The 21,931-nt window shown below is 39.0% G+C and overlaps 1 protein-coding gene across 1 annotated transcript in view; it reads right to left on the bottom strand.

Annotated features, from left to right (window-relative positions):
* The window catches only part of LOC139168943 (proteoglycan 4-like), a 53,846-nt gene that overhangs the window by 16,714 nt on the left and 15,201 nt on the right, over window positions 1-21,931 (bottom strand). The window contains exons 9-22 of the mRNA XM_070754725.1: window positions 19,389-19,456; window positions 18,238-18,266; window positions 16,706-16,739; window positions 16,546-16,615; window positions 14,830-14,890; window positions 13,524-13,585; window positions 11,644-11,698; window positions 10,213-10,265; window positions 8,342-8,396; window positions 6,914-6,966; window positions 5,037-5,091; window positions 3,600-3,652; window positions 1,726-1,780; window positions 289-341 (exon numbers count right to left, since the gene is read on the bottom strand). Coding sequence (XP_070610826.1) covers window positions 289-341; window positions 1,726-1,780; window positions 3,600-3,652; window positions 5,037-5,091; window positions 6,914-6,966; window positions 8,342-8,396; window positions 10,213-10,265; window positions 11,644-11,698; window positions 13,524-13,585; window positions 14,830-14,890; window positions 16,546-16,615; window positions 16,706-16,739; window positions 18,238-18,266; window positions 19,389-19,456 — 756 coding nt within the window. The remainder of the gene's footprint in view (window positions 1-288; window positions 342-1,725; window positions 1,781-3,599; window positions 3,653-5,036; window positions 5,092-6,913; window positions 6,967-8,341; window positions 8,397-10,212; window positions 10,266-11,643; window positions 11,699-13,523; window positions 13,586-14,829; window positions 14,891-16,545; window positions 16,616-16,705; window positions 16,740-18,237; window positions 18,267-19,388; window positions 19,457-21,931) is intronic.

Here is a 21,931-nt window from a genome sequence, read left to right as displayed (position 1 = left end):
TTATTATTATATTTCTCTCTCCCCCTCCCTCTCTGTGTTGATACAGAAGGAGGTCAATGATATGGAAAATATTATCTATATAATGTAGAACATTATCTAAATAGGCAGATGAATTCCTAAAATTCTGTATACCAATAAATTGTTTGACATTAAAAAAATATTTTCCCTGAGAAAATATTTTTCTCACTGGCCACTTTGAGAATACAAAATGAGTAAAGCTTATAAGTAATTGTGTGGAAAACAATTCAAATTAAATTCCTTTAAGCTTTTTTTACTTTAAAAACCTACTTCCGAATCCCACGGAGAGCTGTCTTCGTCTTTCTCTTCCTTCATTGATTTAGCTATAAAATAAAATAGTAAATTGTGCCAATTCAGAGTATTGCTAGACACTATTTATTCCTGGTGTACGATCGAAAGGTCAGGGTTAATGGCTCAAGCCAGCAACAAATGTCTCTCGCACGAGTTTCTGCAAATTACTCTTGACTGGGTTTCAGAGCTCTAATGTTCTCCAAATCAAATGCAAAACAACGAGGCTTTAAATGTCCCCAGATTCAAAAGTCCATTGAGGAATTCCCGTATCTTTGTTCCTGTTAACTGCCGAACGATAATTCCCACACCGCTTTTTGCAAGCCCTCCCCTTTTGAAGCCTGCTGCAGCTTTCCAAATTGCTTCCAGCTGTGCTTTAGAATCTCCATCTGAAGCTGCACAGCTGCGCCTCCCGTCCCACCATTCTACGCACCATGACATTGAGGCATACCTGGCGTGTGTGAATGAGACCTGGCTGGGCCCAGAGGGGGGGGGGAGCTCCTGTCTCGGAAATGGGCCCAACAGAGTTTCAGATGTGGCACCAGCCGTGATCCCAGGGAAGGGGGGGAGGAGTGGCAATTATAGCCAAGAAGAAGACCTTCAAGCTGCATAGGGTCACTGCTCCCGAGATTGCAGGTTGTGAGTCCCTTCTTATGAGGCCGGACCTACGGGTACACGTGGACTTGTTACCTGCCTCTCAGCTGCGTATCAACAGCCCTGCCTGCACTGCTCGAGGAGGTAGCCAGGCTGGCGGTGGAGTCCCCCAGACTTATTGTCTTGGGGGAGTTTAATCTGCCATCGCTCAGTGAACCCTCTGGGTTGGCGCAGGAGTTCATGGCCACCATGGACCTGACCCAAGTAGTTCAGAGCCTAACCCATGAGAGGGGGCACACTCTCGACATGGTTTTCCTCGCAGGACAGTTGAGTAATGATCAGATATTAAGGGGCTTAGAAACGTTGCCTTTGTCATGGTCAGATCTAATTTATTTATCAGCTCTTTATGTGGAACCGTATCAAAGGCTTTGCTGAAGTCCAGGTAGGCAATATCCACGGCACCACCTTCATCCAACACCTTTGTGACATAGTCAAAGAAATCGATGAAATTAGTCTGACATGATTTGCCTTCAGTAAAGCCATGCTGATTTGGCTCCAATAAGTTATTGTTTTTTAGGTGCTGATTTATCCTCTTTTTGAGTAGAGTCTCCATCATTTTAACTACAACTGATGTCAAGCTAACTGGCCTGTAGTTACCAGCTTCTTCTCTACTGCCCTTCTTGTGGATAGGCACAACACTGGCCATTCTCCAATCCTCAGGAACTTCTCCTGTTAACAAGGATTGGTTAAACAAATGGTATCCTTCTGCGCTGACTGGAGGGGTTGGTAGTGGCAGGCACCGTTTTACGGTGGTTCTCCTCCTACCTGTCTGGTCCGGTGCAGTCGCTGGATGTGGTTTCCTCGGGCTTTCCGACGTGGTCTATTGGAAAGACATATATGTGAGAAAAATTCATACAACTCATAGAACCATTTTGTTTATCTTTATTTTTATACAAAAAAAGAAACAAGTTCCCGATCATATTATAAAAGCTTTATTTACTGAGAACATAAAACCATTTTAATTTGTAACTTTAGCTTTTAAGAAATGGTTGGTTTGCATTTACAGTACTTAAAACTGAAATGTTTCAACAGGCATTCATATTGAGGATTGGAGTTGTTCCCATTTTTATTTATTGAAGTATAAAACTTAGCTGGAAATAAAGTGATTTAAAAAAAAACATTTACAAAATCTGATCTGATGTTAAATTTCAAATCTCTTTTCTGAAGTACCTCACACCAACTAATAATGTATCCTAAAATGAGTTGATTATAACTCTGGACCAAAAGCAAAGTGAACTAGTTTTCCAAAATTCTCAGTATCAGTTATCACTATTCTCATGTGCCAATAGAAGCCACATTCTAGTGGCTTCTCTCATAGAAAAAAAATTATTAAACACAAAATGTATATCTTTATAACTAAAGTAGCCTTTAAGCATGAAGACAATTTCATAATGCAAAACTATAGAGCGTTAGAGCAAGCCTTCACTTATAACTATGGACTCTGTATCATATCGATTTACATTTCATATACTGTATTTGTGGGACTATAAGAAGATGTACTCCACCCCCCCTAAAAGAGTGTGGAAATGTCGGTGCGTCTTATACACCGAATGCAGCCATTTTTGCTGTCCTAAACACCCTCCACCTGCAGAGAGCTCTTGCTGCTGGAGAATGGCAAAATCATCAAATAATGGGCATTTTTCTCTCTTTTTCTTGCAAAAAGTGTGTAGGGAAACGGACTGGGAAGCCTGCAGATAGCTCCTGGGGAATGGGGCAAGGCCAAAAAAGATGTCTCCAATTTTGTGAAAAAACAGGCAAAAATGGCTCATTTTTCACTTAAAAATGGGGGCATCTTTGCCTTCTAAACACCCCATCTAGTACGACTGGAAGAGGAATTCTGGCAGTTGAAATCCACTAGTTTTAGAGCTGTGAAGTTTGAAAACTTTTGGATTAGGGAAGAGGTGTGCAAGTGTCTTCAAACATGGCACGTTTAAGATGTGTGGACTTCAACTCCCATTCCTGAGCAACCATGACTGGGGCTGGAATTGTGTGAGTTGAAGTCCACAAGTCTTAAAGCTGTCAAGTTTGCAGTTTGTAAAAAGTGTACATGATTGTAAAAAGTATTCTGCTATACTGGTATTTTATTAAATAATATATTACTACACCATTTGGTTCAGAATACTTTTTTCCTTGTTTTCCACATGTAAACTATAGGTGCGTCTTATACTCCAGTGTGTCTTATAGTCTGAAGCATACAGTTATTATAAAATTAGTCCTTTATATAATTCTAATTTCCTCAAATATCACTTATTTCAAAAAAGTGGCTTAATTCTCATTATCTATACTAAATTATATTATGATAATGATGATGATGATGATGGTTATTATTATTATTATTATTATTATTATTATTATTATTATATTTCTCTCTCCCCCTCCCTCTCTGTGTTGATACAGAAGGAGGTCAATGATATGGAAAATATTATCTATATAATGTAGAACATTATCTAAATAGGCAGATGAATTCCTAAAATTCTGTATACCAATAAATTGTTTGACATTAAAAAAATATTTTCCCTGAGAAAATATTTTTCTCACTGGCCACTTTGAGAATACAAAATGAGTAAAGCTTATAAGTAATTGTGTGGAAAACAATTCAAATTAAATTCCTTTAAGCTTTTTTTACTTTAAAAACCTACTTCCGAATCCCACGGAGAGCTGTCTTCGTCTTTCTCTTCCTTCATTGATTTAGCTATAAAATAAAATAGTAAATTGTGCCAATTCAGAGTATTGCTAGACACTATTTATTCCTGGTGTACGATCGAAAGGTCAGGGTTAATGGCTCAAGCCAGCAACAAATGTCTCTCGCACGAGTTTCTGCAAATTACTCTTGACTGGGTTTCAGAGCTCTAATGTTCTCCAAATCAAATGCAAAACAACGAGGCTTTAAATGTCCCCAGATTCAAAAGTCCATTGAGGAATTCCCGTATCTTTGTTCCTGTTAACTGCCGAACGATAATTCCCACACCGCTTTTTGCAAGCCCTCCCCTTTTGAAGCCTGCTGCAGCTTTCCAAATTGCTTCCAGCTGTGCTTTAGAATCTCCATCTGAAGCTGCACAGCTGCGCCTCCCGTCCCACCATTCTACGCACCATGACATTGAGGCATACCTGGCGTGTGTGAATGAGACCTGGCTGGGCCCAGAGGGGGGGGGGAGCTCCTGTCTCGGAAATGGGCCCAACAGAGTTTCAGATGTGGCACCAGCCGTGATCCCAGGGAAGGGGGGGAGGAGTGGCAATTATAGCCAAGAAGAAGACCTTCAAGCTGCATAGGGTCACTGCTCCCGAGATTGCAGGTTGTGAGTCCCTTCTTATGAGGCCGGACCTACGGGTACACGTGGACTTGTTACCTGCCTCTCAGCTGCGTATCAACAGCCCTGCCTGCACTGCTCGAGGAGGTAGCCAGGCTGGCGGTGGAGTCCCCCAGACTTATTGTCTTGGGGGAGTTTAATCTGCCATCGCTCAGTGAACCCTCTGGGTTGGCGCAGGAGTTCATGGCCACCATGGACCTGACCCAAGTAGTTCAGAGCCTAACCCATGAGAGGGGGCACACTCTCGACATGGTTTTCCTCGCAGGACAGTTGAGTAATGATCAGATATTAAGGGGCTTAGAAACGTTGCCTTTGTCATGGTCAGATCTAATTTATTTATCAGCTCTTTATGTGGAACCGTATCAAAGGCTTTGCTGAAGTCCAGGTAGGCAATATCCACGGCACCACCTTCATCCAACACCTTTGTGACATAGTCAAAGAAATCGATGAAATTAGTCTGACATGATTTGCCTTCAGTAAAGCCATGCTGATTTGGCTCCAATAAGTTATTGTTTTTTAGGTGCTGATTTATCCTCTTTTTGAGTAGAGTCTCCATCATTTTAACTACAACTGATGTCAAGCTAACTGGCCTGTAGTTACCAGCTTCTTCTCTACTGCCCTTCTTGTGGATAGGCACAACACTGGCCATTCTCCAATCCTCAGGAACTTCTCCTGTTAACAAGGATTGGTTAAACAAATGGTATCCTTCTGCGCTGACTGGAGGGGTTGGTAGTGGCAGGCACCGTTTTACGGTGGTTCTCCTCCTACCTGTCTGGTCCGGTGCAGTCGCTGGATGTGGTTTCCTCGGGCTTTCCGACGTGGTCTATTGGAAAGACATATATGTGAGAAAAATTCATACAACTCATAGAACCATTTTGTTTATCTTTATTTTTATACAAAAAAAGAAACAAGTTCCCGATCATATTATAAAAGCTTTATTTACTGAGAACATAAAACCATTTTAATTTGTAACTTTAGCTTTTAAGAAATGGTTGGTTTGCATTTACAGTACTTAAAACTGAAATGTTTCAACAGGCATTCATATTGAGGATTGGAGTTGTTCCCATTTTTATTTATTGAAGTATAAAACTTAGCTGGAAATAAAGTGATTTAAAAAAAAACATTTACAAAATCTGATCTGATGTTAAATTTCAAATCTCTTTTCTGAAGTACCTCACACCAACTAATAATGTATCCTAAAATGAGTTGATTATAACTCTGGACCAAAAGCAAAGTGAACTAGTTTTCCAAAATTCTCAGTATCAGTTATCACTATTCTCATGTGCCAATAGAAGCCACATTCTAGTGGCTTCTCTCATAGAAAAAAAATTATTAAACACAAAATGTATATCTTTATAACTAAAGTAGCCTTTAAGCATGAAGACAATTTCATAATGCAAAACTATAGAGCGTTAGAGCAAGCCTTCACTTATAACTATGGACTCTGTATCATATCGATTTACATTTCATATACTGTATTTGTGGGACTATAAGAAGATGTACTCCACCCCCCCTAAAAGAGTGTGGAAATGTCGGTGCGTCTTATACACCGAATGCAGCCATTTTTGCTGTCCTAAACACCCTCCACCTGCAGAGAGCTCTTGCTGCTGGAGAATGGCAAAATCATCAAATAATGGGCATTTTTCTCTCTTTTTCTTGCAAAAAGTGTGTAGGGAAACGGACTGGGAAGCCTGCAGATAGCTCCTGGGGAATGGGGCAAGGCCAAAAAAGATGTCTCCAATTTTGTGAAAAAACAGGCAAAAATGGCTCATTTTTCACTTAAAAATGGGGGCATCTTTGCCTTCTAAACACCCCATCTAGTACGACTGGAAGAGGAATTCTGGCAGTTGAAATCCACTAGTTTTAGAGCTGTGAAGTTTGAAAACTTTTGGATTAGGGAAGAGGTGTGCAAGTGTCTTCAAACATGGCAAGTTTAAGATGTGTGGACTTCAACTCCCATTCCTGAGCAACCATGACTGGGGCTGGAATTGTGGGAGTTGAAGTCCACAAGTCTTAAAGCTGTCAAGTTTGCAGTTTGTAAAAAGTGTACATGATTGTAAAAAGTATTCTGCTATACTGGTATTTTATTAAATAATATATTACTACACCATTTGGTTCAGAATACTTTTTTCCTTGTTTTCCACATGTAAACTATAGGTGCGTCTTATACTCCAGTGTGTCTTATAGTCTGAAGCATACAGTTATTATAAAATTAGTCCTTTATATAATTCTAATTTCCTCAAATATCACTTATTTCAAAAAAGTGGCTTAATTCTCATTATCTATACTAAATTATATTATGATAATGATGATGATGATGATGGTTATTATTATTATTATTATTATTATTATTATTATTATTATTATATTTCTCTCTCCCTCTCCCTCTCTGTGTTGATACAGAAGGAGGTCAATGATATGGAAAATATTATCTATATAATGTAGAACATTATCTAAATAGGCAGATGAATTCCTAAAATTCTGTATACCAATAAATTGTTTGACATTAAAAAAATATTTTCCCTGAGAAAATATTTTTCTCACTGGCCACTTTGAGAATACAAAATGAGTAAAGCTTATAAGTAATTGTGTGGAAAACAATTCAAATTAAATTCCTTTAAGCTTTTTTTACTTTAAAAACCTACTTCCGAATCCCACGGAGAGCTGTCTTCGTCTTTCTCTTCCTTCATTGATTTAGCTATAAAATAAAATAGTAAATTGTGCCAATTCAGAGTATTGCTAGACACTATTTATTCCTGGTGTACGATCGAAAGGTCAGGGTTAATGGCTCAAGCCAGCAACAAATGTCTCTCGCACGAGTTTCTGCAAATTACTCTTGACTGGGTTTCAGAGCTCTTATGTTCTCCAAATCAAATGCAAAACAACGAGGCTTTAAATGTCCCCAGATTCAAAAGTCCATTGAGGAATTCCTGTATCTTTGTTCCTGTTAACTGCCGAACGATAATTCCCACACCGCTTTTTGCAAGCCCTCCCCTTTTGAAGCCTGCTGCAGCTTTCCAAATTGCTTCCAGCTGTGCTTTAGAATCTCCATCTGAAGCTGCACCTCCCGTCCCACCATTCTACGCACCATGACATTGAGGCATACCTGGCGTGTGTGAATGAGACCTGGCTGGGCCCAGAGGGGGGGGGAGCTCCTGTCTCGGAAATGGGCCCAACAGAGTTTCAGATGTGGCACCAGCCGTGATCCCAGGGAAGGGGGGGAGGAGTGGCAATTATAGCCAAGAAGAAGACCTTCAAGCTGCATAGGGTCACTGCTCCCGAGATTGCAGGTTGTGAGTCCCTTCTTATGAGGCCGGACCTACGGGTACACGTGGACTTGTTACCTGCCTCTCAGCTACGTATCAACAGCCCTGCCTGCACTGCTCGAGGAGGTAGCCAGGCTGGCGGTGGAGTCCCCCAGACTTATTGTCTTGGGGGAGTTTAATCTGCCATCGCTCAGTGAACCCTCTGGGTTGGCGCAGGAGTTCATGGCCACCATGGACCTGACCCAAGTAGTTCAGAGCCTAACCCATGAGAGGGGGCACACTCTCGACATGGTTTTCCTCGCAGGACAGTTGAGTAATGATCAGATATTAAGGGGCTTAGAAACGTTGCCTTTGTCATGGTCAGATCTAATTTATTTATCAGCTCTTTATGTGGAACCGTATCAAAGGCTTTGCTGAAGTCCAGGTAGGCAATATCCACGGCACCACCTTCATCCAACACCTTTGTGACATAGTCAAAGAAATCGATGAAATTAGTCTGACATGATTTGCCTTCAGTAAAGCCATGCTGATTTGGCTCCAATAAGTTATTGTTTTTTAGGTGCTGATTTATCCTCTTTTTGAGTAGAGTCTCCATCATTTTAACTACAACTGATGTCAAGCTAACTGGCCTGTAGTTACCAGCTTCTTCTCTACTGCCCTTCTTGTGGATAGGCACAACACTGGCCATTCTCCAATCCTCAGGAACTTCTCCTGTTAACAAGGATTGGTTAAACAAATGGTATCCTTCTGCGCTGACTGGAGGGGTTGGTAGTGGCAGGCACCGTTTTACGGTGGTTCTCCTCCTACCTGTCTGGTCCGGTGCAGTCGCTGGATGTGGTTTCCTCGGGCTTTCCGACGTGGTCTATTGGAAACACATATATGTGAGAAAAATTCATACAACTCATAGAACCATTTTGTTTATCTTTATTTTTATACAAAAAAAGAAACAAGTTCCCGATCATATTATAAAAGCTTTATTTACTGAGAACATAAAACCATTTTAATTTGTAACTTTAGCTTTTAAGAAATGGTTGGTTTGCATTTACAGTACTTAAAACTGAAATGTTTCAACAGGCATTCATATTGAGGATTGGAGTTGTTCCCATTTTTATTTATTGAAGTATAAAACTTAGCTGGAAATAAAGTGATTTTAAAAAAAACATTTACAAAATCTGATCTGATGTTAAATTTCAAATCTCTTTTCTGAAGTACCTCACACCAACTAATAATGTATCCTAAAATGAGTTGATTATAACTCTGGACCAAAAGCAAAGTGAACTAGTTTTCCAAAATTCTCAGTATCAGTTATCACTATTCTCATGTGCCAATAGAAGCCACATTCTAGTGGCTTCTCTCATAGAAAAAAAATTATTAAACACAAAATGTATATCTTTATAACTAAAGTAGCCTTTAAGCATGAAGACAATTTCATAATGCAAAACTATAGAGCGTTAGAGCAAGCCTTCACTTATAACTATGGACTCTGTATCATATCGATTTACATTTCATATACTGTATTTGTGGGACTATAAGAAGATGTACTCCACCCCCCCTAAAAGAGTGTGGAAATGTCGGTGCGTCTTATACACCAAATGCAGCCATTTTTGCTGTCCTAAACACCCTCCACCTGCAGAGAGCTCTTGCTGCTGGAGAATGGCAAAATCATCAAATAATGGGCATTTCTCTCTCTTTTTCTTGCAAAAAGTGTGTAGGGAAACGGACTGGGAAGCCTGCAGATAGCTCCTGGGGAATGGGGCAAGGCCAAAAAAGATGTCTCCAATTTTGTGAAAAAACAGGCAAAAATGGCTCATTTTTCACTTAAAAATGGGGGCATCTTTGCCTTCTAAATACCCCATCTAGTACGACTGGAAGAGGAATTCTGGCAGTTGAAATCCACTAGTTTTAGAGCTGTGAAGTTTGAAAACTTTTGGATTAGGGAAGAGGTGTGCAAGTGTCTTCAAACTTGGCAAGTTTAAGATGTGTGGACTTCAACTCCCATTCCTGAGCAACCATGACTGGGGCTGGAATTGTGGGAGTTGAAGTCCACAAGTCTTAAAGCTGTCAAGTTTGCAGTTTGTAAAAAGTGTACATGATTGTAAAAAGTATTCTGCTATACTGGTATTTTATTAAATAATATATTACTACACCATTTGGTTCAGAATACTTTTTTCCTTGTTTTCCACATGTAAACTATAGGTGCGTCTTATACTCCAGTGTGTCTTATAGTCTGAAGCATACAGTTATTATAAAATTAGTCCTTTATATAATTCTAATTTCCTCAAATATCACTTATTTCAAAAAAGTGGCTTAATTCTCATTATCTATACTAAATTATATTATGATAATGATGATGATGATGATGGTTATTATTATTATTATTATTATTATTATTATTATTATATTTCTCTCTCCCTCTCCCTCTCTGTGTTGATACAGAAGGAGGTCAATGATATGGAAAATATTATCTATATAATGTAGAACATTATCTAAATAGGCAGATGAATTCCTAAAATTCTGTATACCAATAAATTGTTTGACATTAAAAAAATATTTTCCCTGAGAAAATATTTTTCTCACTGGCCACTTTGAGAATACAAAATGAGTAAAGCTTATAAGTAATTGTGTGGAAAACAATTCAAATTAAATTCCTTTAAGCTTTTTTTACTTTAAAAACCTACTTCCGAATCCCACGGAGAGCTGTCTTCGTCTTTCTCTTCCTTCATTGATTTAGCTATAAAATAAAATAGTAAATTGTGCCAATTCAGAGTATTGCTAGACACTATTTATTCCTGGTGTACGATCGAAAGGTCAGGGTTAATGGCTCAAGCCAGCAACAAATGTCTCTCACACGAGTTTCTGCAAATTACTCTTGACTGGGTTTCAGAGCTCTTATGTTCTCCAAATCAAATGCAAAACAACGAGGCTTTAAATGTCCCCAGATTCAAAAGTCCATTGAGGAATTCCTGTATCTTTGTTCCTGTTAACTGCCGAACGATAATTCCCACACCGCTTTTTGCAAGCCCTCCCCTTTTGAAGCCTGCTGCAGCTTTCCAAATTGCTTCCAGCTGTGCTTTAGAATCTCCATCTGAAGCTGCACCTCCCGTCCCACCATTCTACGCACCATGACATTGAGGCATACCTGGCGTGTGTGAATGAGACCTGGCTGGGCCCAGAGGGGGGGGGGGGAGCTCCTGTCTCGGAAATGGGCCCAACAGAGTTTCAGATGTGGCACCAGCCGTGATCCCAGGGAAGGGGGGGAGGAGTGGCAATTATAGCCAAGAAGAAGACCTTCAAGCTGCATAGGGTCACTGCTCCCGAGATTGCAGGTTGTGAGTCCCTTCTTATGAGGCCGGACCTACGGGTACACGTGGACTTGTTACCTGCCTCTCAGCTACGTATCAACAGCCCTGCCTGCACTGCTCGAGGAGGTAGCCAGGCTGGCGGTGGAGTCCCCCAGACTTATTGTCTTGGGGGAGTTTAATCTGCCATCGCTCAGTGAACCCTCTGGGTTGGCGCAGGAGTTCATGGCCACCATGGACCTGACCCAAGTAGTTCAGAGCCTAACCCATGAGAGGGGGCACACTCTCGACATGGTTTTCCTCGCAGGACAGTTGAGTAATGATCAGATATTAAGGGGCTTAGAAACGTTGCCTTTGTCATGGTCAGATCTAATTTATTTATCAGCTCTTTATGTGGAACCGTATCAAAGGCTTTGCTGAAGTCCAGGTAGGCAATATCCACGGCACCACCTTCATCCAACACCTTTGTGACATAGTCAAAGAAATCGATGAAATTAGTCTGACATGATTTGCCTTCAGTAAAGCCATGCTGATTTGGCTCCAATAAGTTATTGTTTTTTAGGTGCTGATTTATCCTCTTTTTGAGTAGAGTCTCCATCATTTTAACTACAACTGATGTCAAGCTAACTGGCCTGTAGTTACCAGCTTCTTCTCTACTGCCCTTCTTGTGGATAGGCACAACACTGGCCATTCTCCAATCCTCAGGAACTTCTCCTGTTAACAAGGATTGGTTAAACAAATGGTATCCTTCTGCGCTGACTGGAGGGGTTGGTAGTGGCAGGCACCGTTTTACGGTGGTTCTCCTCCTACCTGTCTGGTCCGGTGCAGTCGCTGGATGTGGTTTCCTCGGGCTTTCCGACGTGGTCTATTGGAAACACATATATGTGAGAAAAATTCATACAACTCATAGAACCATTTTGTTTATCTTTATTTTTATACAAAAAAAGAAACAAGTTCCCGATCATATTATAAAAGCTTTATTTACTGAGAACATAAAACCATTTTAATTTGTAACTTTAGCTTTTAAGAAATGGTTGGTTTGCATTTACAGTACTTAAAACTGAAATGTTTCAACAGGCATTCATATTGAGGATTGGAGTTGTTCCCATTTTTATTTATTGAAGTATAAAACTTAGCTGGAAATAAAGTGATTTTAAAAAAAACATTTACAAAATCTGATCTGATGTTAAATTTCAAATCTCTTTTCTGAAGTACCTCACACCAACTAATAATGTATCCTAAAATGAGTTGATTATAACTCTGGACCAAAAGCAAAGTGAACTAGTTTTCCAAAATTCTCAGTATCAGTTATCACTATTCTCATGTGCCAATAGAAGCCACATTCTAGTGGCTTCTCTCATAGAAAAAAAATTATTAAACACAAAATGTATATCTTTATAACTAAAGTAGCCTTTAAGCATGAAGACAATTTCATAATGCAAAACTATAGAGCGTTAGAGCAAGCCTTCACTTATAACTATGGACTCTGTATCATATCGATTTACATTTCATATACTGTATTTGTGGGACTATAAGAAGATGTACTCCACCCCCCCTAAAAGAGTGTGGAAATGTCGGTGCGTCTTATACACCAAATGCAGCCATTTTTGCTGTCCTAAACACCCTCCACCTGCAGAGAGCTCTTGCTGCTGGAGAATGGCAAAATCATCAAATAATGGGCATTTCTCTCTCTTTTTCTTGCAAAAAGTGTGTAGGGAAACGGACTGGGAAGCCTGCAGATAGCTCCTGGGGAATGGGGCAAGGCCAAAAAAGATGTCTCCAATTTTGTGAAAAAACAGGCAAAAATGGCTCATTTTTCACTTAAAAATGGGGGCATCTTTGCCTTCTAAATACCCCATCTAGTACGACTGGAAGAGGAATTCTGGCAGTTGAAATCCACTAGTTTTAGAGCTGTGAAGTTTGAAAACTTTTGGATTAGGGAAGAGGTGTGCAAGTGTCTTCAAACTTGGCAAGTTTAAGATGTGTGGACTTCAACTCCCATTCCTGAGCAACCATGACTGGGGCTGGAATTGTGGGAGTTGAAGTCCACAAGTCTTAAAGCTGTCAAGTTTGCAGTTTGTAAAAAGTGTACATGATTGTAAAAAGTATTCTGCTATACTGGTATTTTATTAAATAATATATTACTACACCATTTGGTTCAGAATACTTTTTTCCTTGTTTTCCACATGTAAACTATAGGTGCGTCTTATACTCCAGTGTGTCTTATAGTCTGAAGCATACAGTTATTATAAAATTAGTCCTTTATATAATTCTAATTTCCTCAAATATCACTTATTTCAAAAAAGTGGCTTAATTCTCATTATCTATACTAAATTATATTATGATAATGATGATGATGATGATGGTTATTATTATTATTATTATTATTATTATTATTATTATTATTATTATATTTCTCTCTCCCTCTCCCTCTCTGTGTTGATACAGAAGGAGGTCAATGATATGGAAAATATTATCTATATAATGTAGAACATTATCTAAATAGGCAGATGAATTCCTAAAATTTTGTATACCAATAAATTGTTTGACATTAAAAAAATATTTTCCCTGAGAAAATATTTTTCTCACTGGCCACTTTGAGAATACAAAATGAGTAAAGCTTATAAGTAATTGTGTGGAAAACAATTCAAATTAAATCCCTTTAAGCTTTTTTTACTTTAAAAACCTACTTCTGAAGAGCACGGATAGTCTGTGTCGCTCTCTTCACCTTTGTCTTCCTTCATTGATTTATCTATAAAATAAAATAGTAAATTGTGCCAATTCAAAGTATTGCTAGACACTATTCATTCCTGGTGTACGATCGAAAGGTCAGGGTTAATGGGTGAAGCCAGCAACAAATGTCTCTCGCACGAGTTTCTGCAAATTACTCTTGACTGGGTTTCAGAGCTCTAATGTTCTCCAAATCAAATACAAAACAACGAGGCTTTAAATGTCTCCAGATTCAAAAGTCCATTGAGGAATCCCTGTATGTTTGTTCCTGTTAACTGCCGAACGATAATTCCCACACTGCTTTTTGCAAGCCCTCCCCTTTTGAAGCCTGCTGCAGCTTTCCAAATTGTTTCCAGCTGTGCTTTAGAATCTCCATCTGAACCTGCACAGCTGTTCCTCCCGTCCCAACATTCTACGCACCCTGACATTGAGGCAGACCTGGCGTGTGTGAATGAGACCTGGCTGGGCTCAGAGGGGGGGGAGCTCCTGTCTCGGAAATGGGCCCAACGGGGTTTCAGGTGTGGCACCAGCCGCGATCCCAGGGAAGGAGGGGGAGGAGTGGCAATTATAGCCAAGAAGAAGACCTTCAAGCTGCATAGGATCACTGCTCCCGAGATTGCAGGTTGTGAGTCCCTTCTTATGAGGCTGGACCTAGGGGTACACATGGACTTGTTACCTGCCTCTCAGCTGCGTATCAACAGCCCTGCCTGCACTGCTCGAGGAGGTAGCCAGGCTGACGGTGGAGTCCCCCAGATACCCCCCGGACCAGGGTATCTACGAGATCGCCTTCTGCCGCACGAATCCCAGCGACCGGTCAGGTCCCACAGAGTTGGTCTCCTCCGGGACCCGTCAACAAAACAATGTCGCTTGGCGGGGACCAGGGGAAAAGCCTTCTTTGTGGTGGCCCCGGCCCTCTGGAACCAACTCCCTCCCGGAGATTAGAATTTTCCCCACCCTCCTTGCCTTTCGTAAGCTCCTTAAAACCCACCTCTGCCGTCAGGCATGGGGGAACTGAGATATTCTTTTCCCCCAGGCCTTTACAATTTATGCATGGTATGTTTGTTTGTATAGATGTTTAGTTTTACAATAAGGGTTTTTTAGTTGTTTTTACTATTGGATTTACATGATGTTTTTTATTACTGTTGTTAGCCACCCCGAGTCTACGGAGAGGGGCGGCATACAAATCCAATAAATAAATGAATGAATGAATGAAATAAATAAATAAATAAATAAATAATCATAATTTGTTTTGTTCAAACAACTTACATCTTTTCAGGAACTTCTTTCGAAGTTTCTTCGTTGCAGCCGAATCTGGGTTTTTTGGTTTCTATGAATAAAAGTTGAAGCGGACAGAAGTTTTCACGGCAACCAGCATTGCGATACCATCTTTACATTTTGCTCTTCTTTCAAAAAACCTGGACTTATAAATGTATCATCCCTCCCATTTCCTATTTTATTCTGCAATTTAAAACAGCGTGGAACTTCTATCTTCCTGATCTAGTCCAAACTTTATCCATAGTATAATACCACATTGATAAACACATAGCCACTAGGGTGCTTTAGCTTGGAATATTGCATTAAGCAGGAGATTGAATTTATGAATAAATAGCCCCTTTCAATTCTAATTCTATGCATATTATTCAAATGACAAAAAGTGATCCAAATACTAGTAGGAAGTCATACTCAATCCTGAGCTCAGCACAGCTTTTTCAAATGGCTTCAGCTTAGAAAATCCTTCCTGTCGCAAACTTTTTGTTCTAACCTTGGGGTATTTTATTCTATGTGATTTTATGTTTAGTTACTGGTTAGTTTTCAATACTTACATACCATGAAGACTTGCAGAATTATCAATCAATAAAATAGCAAGTAATTAGTTAAAGGGCTGGAGTGCAGAAAAGCAAGTAAAAGCACATATTTAGAGAATGGAAACAATTTCAGAATTATTGGTGATAGAGCAGTTTTATACCATAATATTTAAATGACAATTTTATGTAATCTACATCATATGCTTGGGTGCTTATTAGTATGACAGTGAATAAAGAGGCATTTGCTATTGAACCATCTGTTGCCCATTTCTTCTCTGGGCTCAGCTCTGTGGCTGCGTGAATAGGTTTTGCTAGGGTGCAAAATATGGGCTTAACTGCTGTTTACATTGTTTACTATATGAATTCTTTTTAATGTTTTAATCTCTTTTCCTGTATAGTGGGTATTGATGGAGCTTGAATAACCTGCTCTCCCTCCTATCTTTTGTGAAACTAGAATAAAAAGCAAAGCATTTGTTTTAAATTCTCATCATTGTCCACAGTGAAATATTATGAATTATTTTCTTTCATATGAAGTAGTTAATAGTATTTTGAATGTTGCTGTATTAGAAACAAGACCTGAATTTTACTATTTTGTTCTGGTTGCAGGTCACAATATGTCTTCTGATTAGGGCATTTTTCTGGTAGTATCCACATTCTTAAAACTAGGATAGGATATTTAAACTGCTCTACTTGTATCCTTATTCCATGGTTGCACTCAAATCTCAGATTAAAATATTTCGCTTTAGTTTTCCAGTAATTTCATTTAGAATCTCATCTGTTAAGTCTGAATACTGATTAACTATAACAATCGACAGCAGTAGCACTTAGACTTTTATATCACTTCACAGTGCCTTACAGCCATCTAAGAGGTTTACAAAGTCGGCATATTGTCCCCAACAATCTGGGTCCTTATTTTACTGACCTCGGAAAGATGGAAGGTTCAGTCCCCCTTGAGCCAGTGAGACTCGAACTTCCAAAGTGCAGCCAATTGGCCATCAGCAGAATTAACCTACAATACTGCATTCTAACCGCTGTGCCACCACGGATCAAGCTGTATATATTACATTAAACTTAAGATCTAAATTGAAGTTTCCTTTGACACAAACAAGTATTAATTAGTATCATAAGAAGTCTCTCATTATTAGAGATTTTCAGTGTTCATTGTAGAAAATCCTACCTTGGGACTGGTGAAAAGTACCATATCCTCCTCTGAAGGCCAAGAATCATTGACAATAATGTCAGAAGAGCTTAAACAGAGATGCATATATATATATAAGTAAATAAGAATCTATCTTTTCCCCAAATTTTCTAAATTTAAATCAAAATTTAAATCTTACCTTACACTATAGTCAGAAATAGTATCATCCAAACCTAAACACAAATAAAAATGCAGACCATCCAGTGACAAAAAATTACAAAGATTTTTTTTACACAATGGTAAATCAAATTGCAAAAGTTTAAATGAAAAAAAACCCTTAAAAATAAAGCACCTTAGTAACTATATAAAATTGGCAAACATTTAACTGGATTTTTATATTTATTGCAAGCTTTTCCAATTTTTAAACTGGAAGTTATATTTGGTATAAATATTTGCAGTCAATTGCATCTTAGATTGCACGGAAGTTCATGATTTAACACTTTTACTGCTTGTTTTACAGAATTTCCATTTACATAGTAGCAATTTTCTATTTGTTCAAGCCCTTATACTATTTTCTGTATTTTATCTTAGGATGGATATATGTTTATCCCAGGCATGTTTAAATTCAGTTACTGTGGATTTACCAACCACGTCTGCTAGAAGTTTATTCCAAATATCTACTACTCCTTCAGTAAAGTAATATTTTCTCACATTGCTTCTGATCTTTCCCCCAACTAAGCTCAAATTGTGCCCCCTTGTTCTTCTGTTCACTTTCCTATTAAAAACACTTCCCTGCTGAACCTTATTTAACCCTTTTACATATTTAAATATTTCCATCATGTCCCCCCCTTTCCCTTCAGTCTTCTAGACTATACAGATTGAGTTCATCCTGATAGGTTTTAGGCTTAAGACCTTCCACTATTTTTGTAGCCCATCTTTCGACCCGTTCAATTTTATCAATATCTTGTAATAGGTGAGATCTGCAGAACTGAACACAGTATTCCAAATGTGGTCTCACCAGCGCTCCACACAGTGGGATCACAATCTCCCTCTTCTTGCTTGTTATACCTCTAGCTATGCAGCTAAGCATTCTACTTGCTTTCCCTACTACCTCACTGCACTGTTCACCCATTATGAGACTCTCAGGGGTATCACTACCCCTAAATCCTTCACTTCTGAAGTTTTTCCTAACACAGAACTGCCAACACAATACTTAGATTGAGGATTCCTTTTCCCCAAGTGCATTATTTTACATTTGGAAATATTAAACTGCAGTTTCCATTGTTTTGACCACTTATCTAGTACAGATAAATCATTTGCCATATTACAGACACCTCCAGGAATATCAACCCTATTGTACACTTTAGAGTCATCGGCAAATAGGCAAACCTTCCCTACCAAACTTTCCCCCATATCACCCTGTGGGGCATGGGCCCCATGTTGGGTACTAGGGCCTTACACTGTCTCCTGTTGACCTCTGTAAGGATCGTGCATCAGCGCACTAACGTGTGTACTGTCCCTGTCCTAACAATTTGTAACCATCTCATGTATTCATAATCATGTTTATACATTTCATGTATTCACAATCATGTTTATAATTGTATTTGTAATCTTATATATGCTTGACAAATTAAATAAATAAACAAACATTTTTGCAAACAATAGCAGTAATATCTTCTTCCATTTGGGAAGGGGCAGAATTGTATTAACTGACTAGCCCTTAAACTTTACCTGGATGTCTTGTTTCTTTGGTCATAAAACTAAAAGGAAAAAAAATATGTTATTCAATTTTGACACATTTTAATGAAGCAAAATTAATACAGAAGAACAAATGTTAAATAAAAAGCACTAACTTAGTTGTTTGCCTGCTACTTTAACACCCTGCTAATATGTTATCTAATCTTAATCCATGTCAGTAAGGGGTGAGTACAAGTGCACTAGAGTGCCTTCCGTCCCCTGTCCTGTTGCTCTCCTATATCTCCTATACCTTTCTTCTATTCCTATATCTCATCTTCTATTCTTTCATTGATATGTTCTATTACTATATCTTCTTTTCTATTCTTTCATAGATATATTTTACTATGAGTATCTCCTCTATAACTTTCATCATGCATTTTACTCTGTGTGTGTGTGTGTATATATATATACAGAATATATATATATACACACACACACACATATACATACAGTGATGCCTCATCTTACAAACCCCTCGTCATACAAACTTTTCGAGATACAAACCCGGGATTTAAGATTTTTTTGCCTCTTCTTACAAACTATTTTCACCTTACAAACCCACCGCCGCAGCTGGGATGCCCCGCCTCCAGACTTCCGTTGCCAGCGAAGCACCCGTTTTTGTGCTGCTGGGATTCCCCTGAGGCTCCCTTCCATGGGAAACCCTATCTCCGGACTTCCGTGTTTTTGTGATGCCGCAGGAGAATCACAGCAGGGGAATCCCAGCAGCGCAAAAATGGGCGCTTCGCTGGCAATGGAAGTCCGGAGGTGGGGTTTCCCAGCGAGGGGAGCCTCAGTGAAATCGCAGCATTGCAAAAACACGGAGGTCCGGAGGTGGGGTTTCCCATGGAGGGGAGCCTCAGGGGAATCCCAGCAGCACAAAAATGGGCGCTTCGGCTGGCAAAAGGGGTGAATTTTGGGCTTGCACGCATTAATTGCTTTTCCATTGATTCCTATGGGAAATATTGTTTCGTCTTACAAACTTTTCACCTTAAGAACCTTGTCGCGGAACCGATTAAGTTTGTAAGACAAGGTATCACTCTCTCTATATATATATATACCCACTAAAATCCTCATTGTGTATTGGACAAAATAAATAAATAAAATAAATAAAATATGACAATGAAAAGACAAATGTTTCAACTTACATGTCTTCATTTTTTGGGCATTCTACTTTGTCATTTGGGTTCCACTCTCTGTGTTGAACTTCCTCCTTCTGCAAGCAAGTATGGAAAGAGAAAAATTAACAAACAAAAACCAATGTGTTAAAATTTGTTTTAAATGTGAAAAAGGGTTTGATTTATTTGTTTTTTAAACAAATATATTTGGTTTACTAAATCTTTTTTTCAATGATATCTTTTTATTAAATACAAAAGTTCAATGTTTGGAGGATAATTTCATGGCAGTAAAATATAGCCCTTTTTTCATTCAACATTAATAGCTTGTCAATCCTATCTAGCAGGGTCCCTCTAATTGGGCAGTTGGGAAAAAAAGATTCTTCTCTACCTACAGAGGTAATAACCTTCAAATCAATAAGCATTCTATGTATATGGCATCCCCTTGGGGATAGGAATGTCCAATAATATGTAACCTCTTCTCACCTTGGTCAATATCTCACTGATGACTCTCCCAAATTGAATCTAATCATGTGCAAAATGTCTAGAAGTGGCACCAACTGCTAGAATTTAATGAAAGTCATATTTGGCACTGCTGAACATATCCCTCACATAAATTTTATGACATTTATGTTTGAATGTTTTTTTGATATTACCTATCAAGTATGTGTTATTAATTTTTGCTAGTGTATAACAAAACTGTTATCACCAATATAGATTATAAATACCAAGCATAGTCATGTGTCATAAAAAGTGTTGGTTATGACCTATAAAGCCCTTCATGGCACCGGACCAGATTATCTCAGGGACCGCCTTCTGCTGCACAAATCCCAGCGACCAGTTAGGTCCCACAGAGTGGATCTTCTCCGGGTCCCGTCAACTAAACAATGTCGCCTGGCGGGACCCAAGGGAAGAGCCTTCTCTGTAGCGGCCCCGGCCCTCTGGAACCAACTCTCCCCAGAGATTAGAACTGCCCCCACCCTCCTTGCCTTTCGTAAGCAACTTAAAACCCACCTCTGCTGCCAGGCATGGGGGAATTGAGATCCTCTTTCCCCCTAGGCCTTTACATGCATGGTATGTATGTATGTATGTTTGGTTTTTACATTAATGGATTTTTAATCATTTCTAATATCAGATTCCTATTGTACACTGTTTTATTGTTGCTGTTAGCCGCCCCGAGTCTCCGGAAATGGGCAGCATTCAAATCAAATCAAATCAAATTATCAGCCTTGCTGATTAAAAGGACCCCAATCCTACCAAATGTTTAAATACATACGCAAATAAAAATTATAATCTGAGACTGAACAAGGTACAGCACATGTGAGATGCTGTAAAATGAGACTCCAGAGAATGGGTGACACACACAAACAAAGATTTTTCAAAGCTGATTTCAAATGAATGTCCACAGTATGACACAATCAAGCAGGAGCAATGACGGTGTATATGCCGGGCAGGTCTTTGTGAGAGAAAATTTTCTCTCAAGTACCACTGCACCTAAGTTATTTAAATTCTTGAATTTGAAATGTTCAATTCCAATTCTAGCCTAGTATCAAATTGATATCTACAGTGTACTTCTTTTAGCAGCACAACAAAGCACAACACAATCTAATTGTGTTTTACTATTACTAAGCTAAAACCCTCACAATATGTCAATTTCACAATTCCGTTCTTCTGCTGCTGGAAGAATTTGTTCAGTTGAGTTGCACAGAAAAGTAACTCCATGGAAACAGCTCCAGTGGAAACTCATAAAATTTAATCTGCAACCTAGAATCTGCCAAGTTTAAGCAGGGTAGCTTTAGGACAAGTAACTTACTGGTTCTCTCCAGGAACATCTTTATGAATAAAGCTCCCAGAGGTAGCTGTTAGCTCGAGAATAGATGTCTATGATTACAAACAATTCTTTGGTTCTAATAGTTTGTATAATTTCTGAGAAGGTAACACTTCATCAGAGTTTTTCCTAATTTGAATACATTTTAGGTGTACAGACATCCACTCTCACGCTTCTCACAAATTACACATTGCTGAGGAGCCCAAGAATTATCCTATTTTTCAGAGTATAAGACGTATTGGAGTATAAGACACACCTTAGTTTTTGGGGAGAAAAATAGGGAAAAGAATTTGCTTAACAGATATTCATCTGGCTAGTGTCCTTAGTCTGGTCACCTTCAGGACATTATTTTATCCCATGGTTAAGGGCTTAAAATAACCTTTATTCTGACAGAATAACAATGAAAGACCTTACGAGCCAGTAAGAGCTGGGAATATCATTAGCACCCGGAAAGAAATAGTCGGAACAAATAGAGCAATAGAGAAAACCTTGCAAAGACTTAGGGCTTGGAAAACATTATTCTTTGCAGAGAGTTAACAATGAAAGAGCTTGCAAACGGGTAAGAGCTGGGAACATCATTAGTTAGATCAATGGGGGAAAAAACCTGGAAAGACTTAGGGTTTGGAAAACATTCTTCTCGTACTATAACAATGAAAGTGCTTGCTAACATTAATAGCACCTGGTTAGGGGTGCAAAGTAACATCTGGAGCAAGTAAAGCAATGAAATCCCCCCCCCCCAAAGATAGGG

The sequence above is a fragment of the Erythrolamprus reginae genome, chromosome 6, assembly GCF_031021105.1.
Source record: "Erythrolamprus reginae isolate rEryReg1 chromosome 6, rEryReg1.hap1, whole genome shotgun sequence".
NCBI lineage: Eukaryota > Metazoa > Chordata > Lepidosauria > Squamata > Dipsadidae > Erythrolamprus > Erythrolamprus reginae.
The sequence above is the reverse complement of the archived record's forward strand: the minus strand, read 5'-3'. Positions and strand labels throughout refer to the sequence as shown.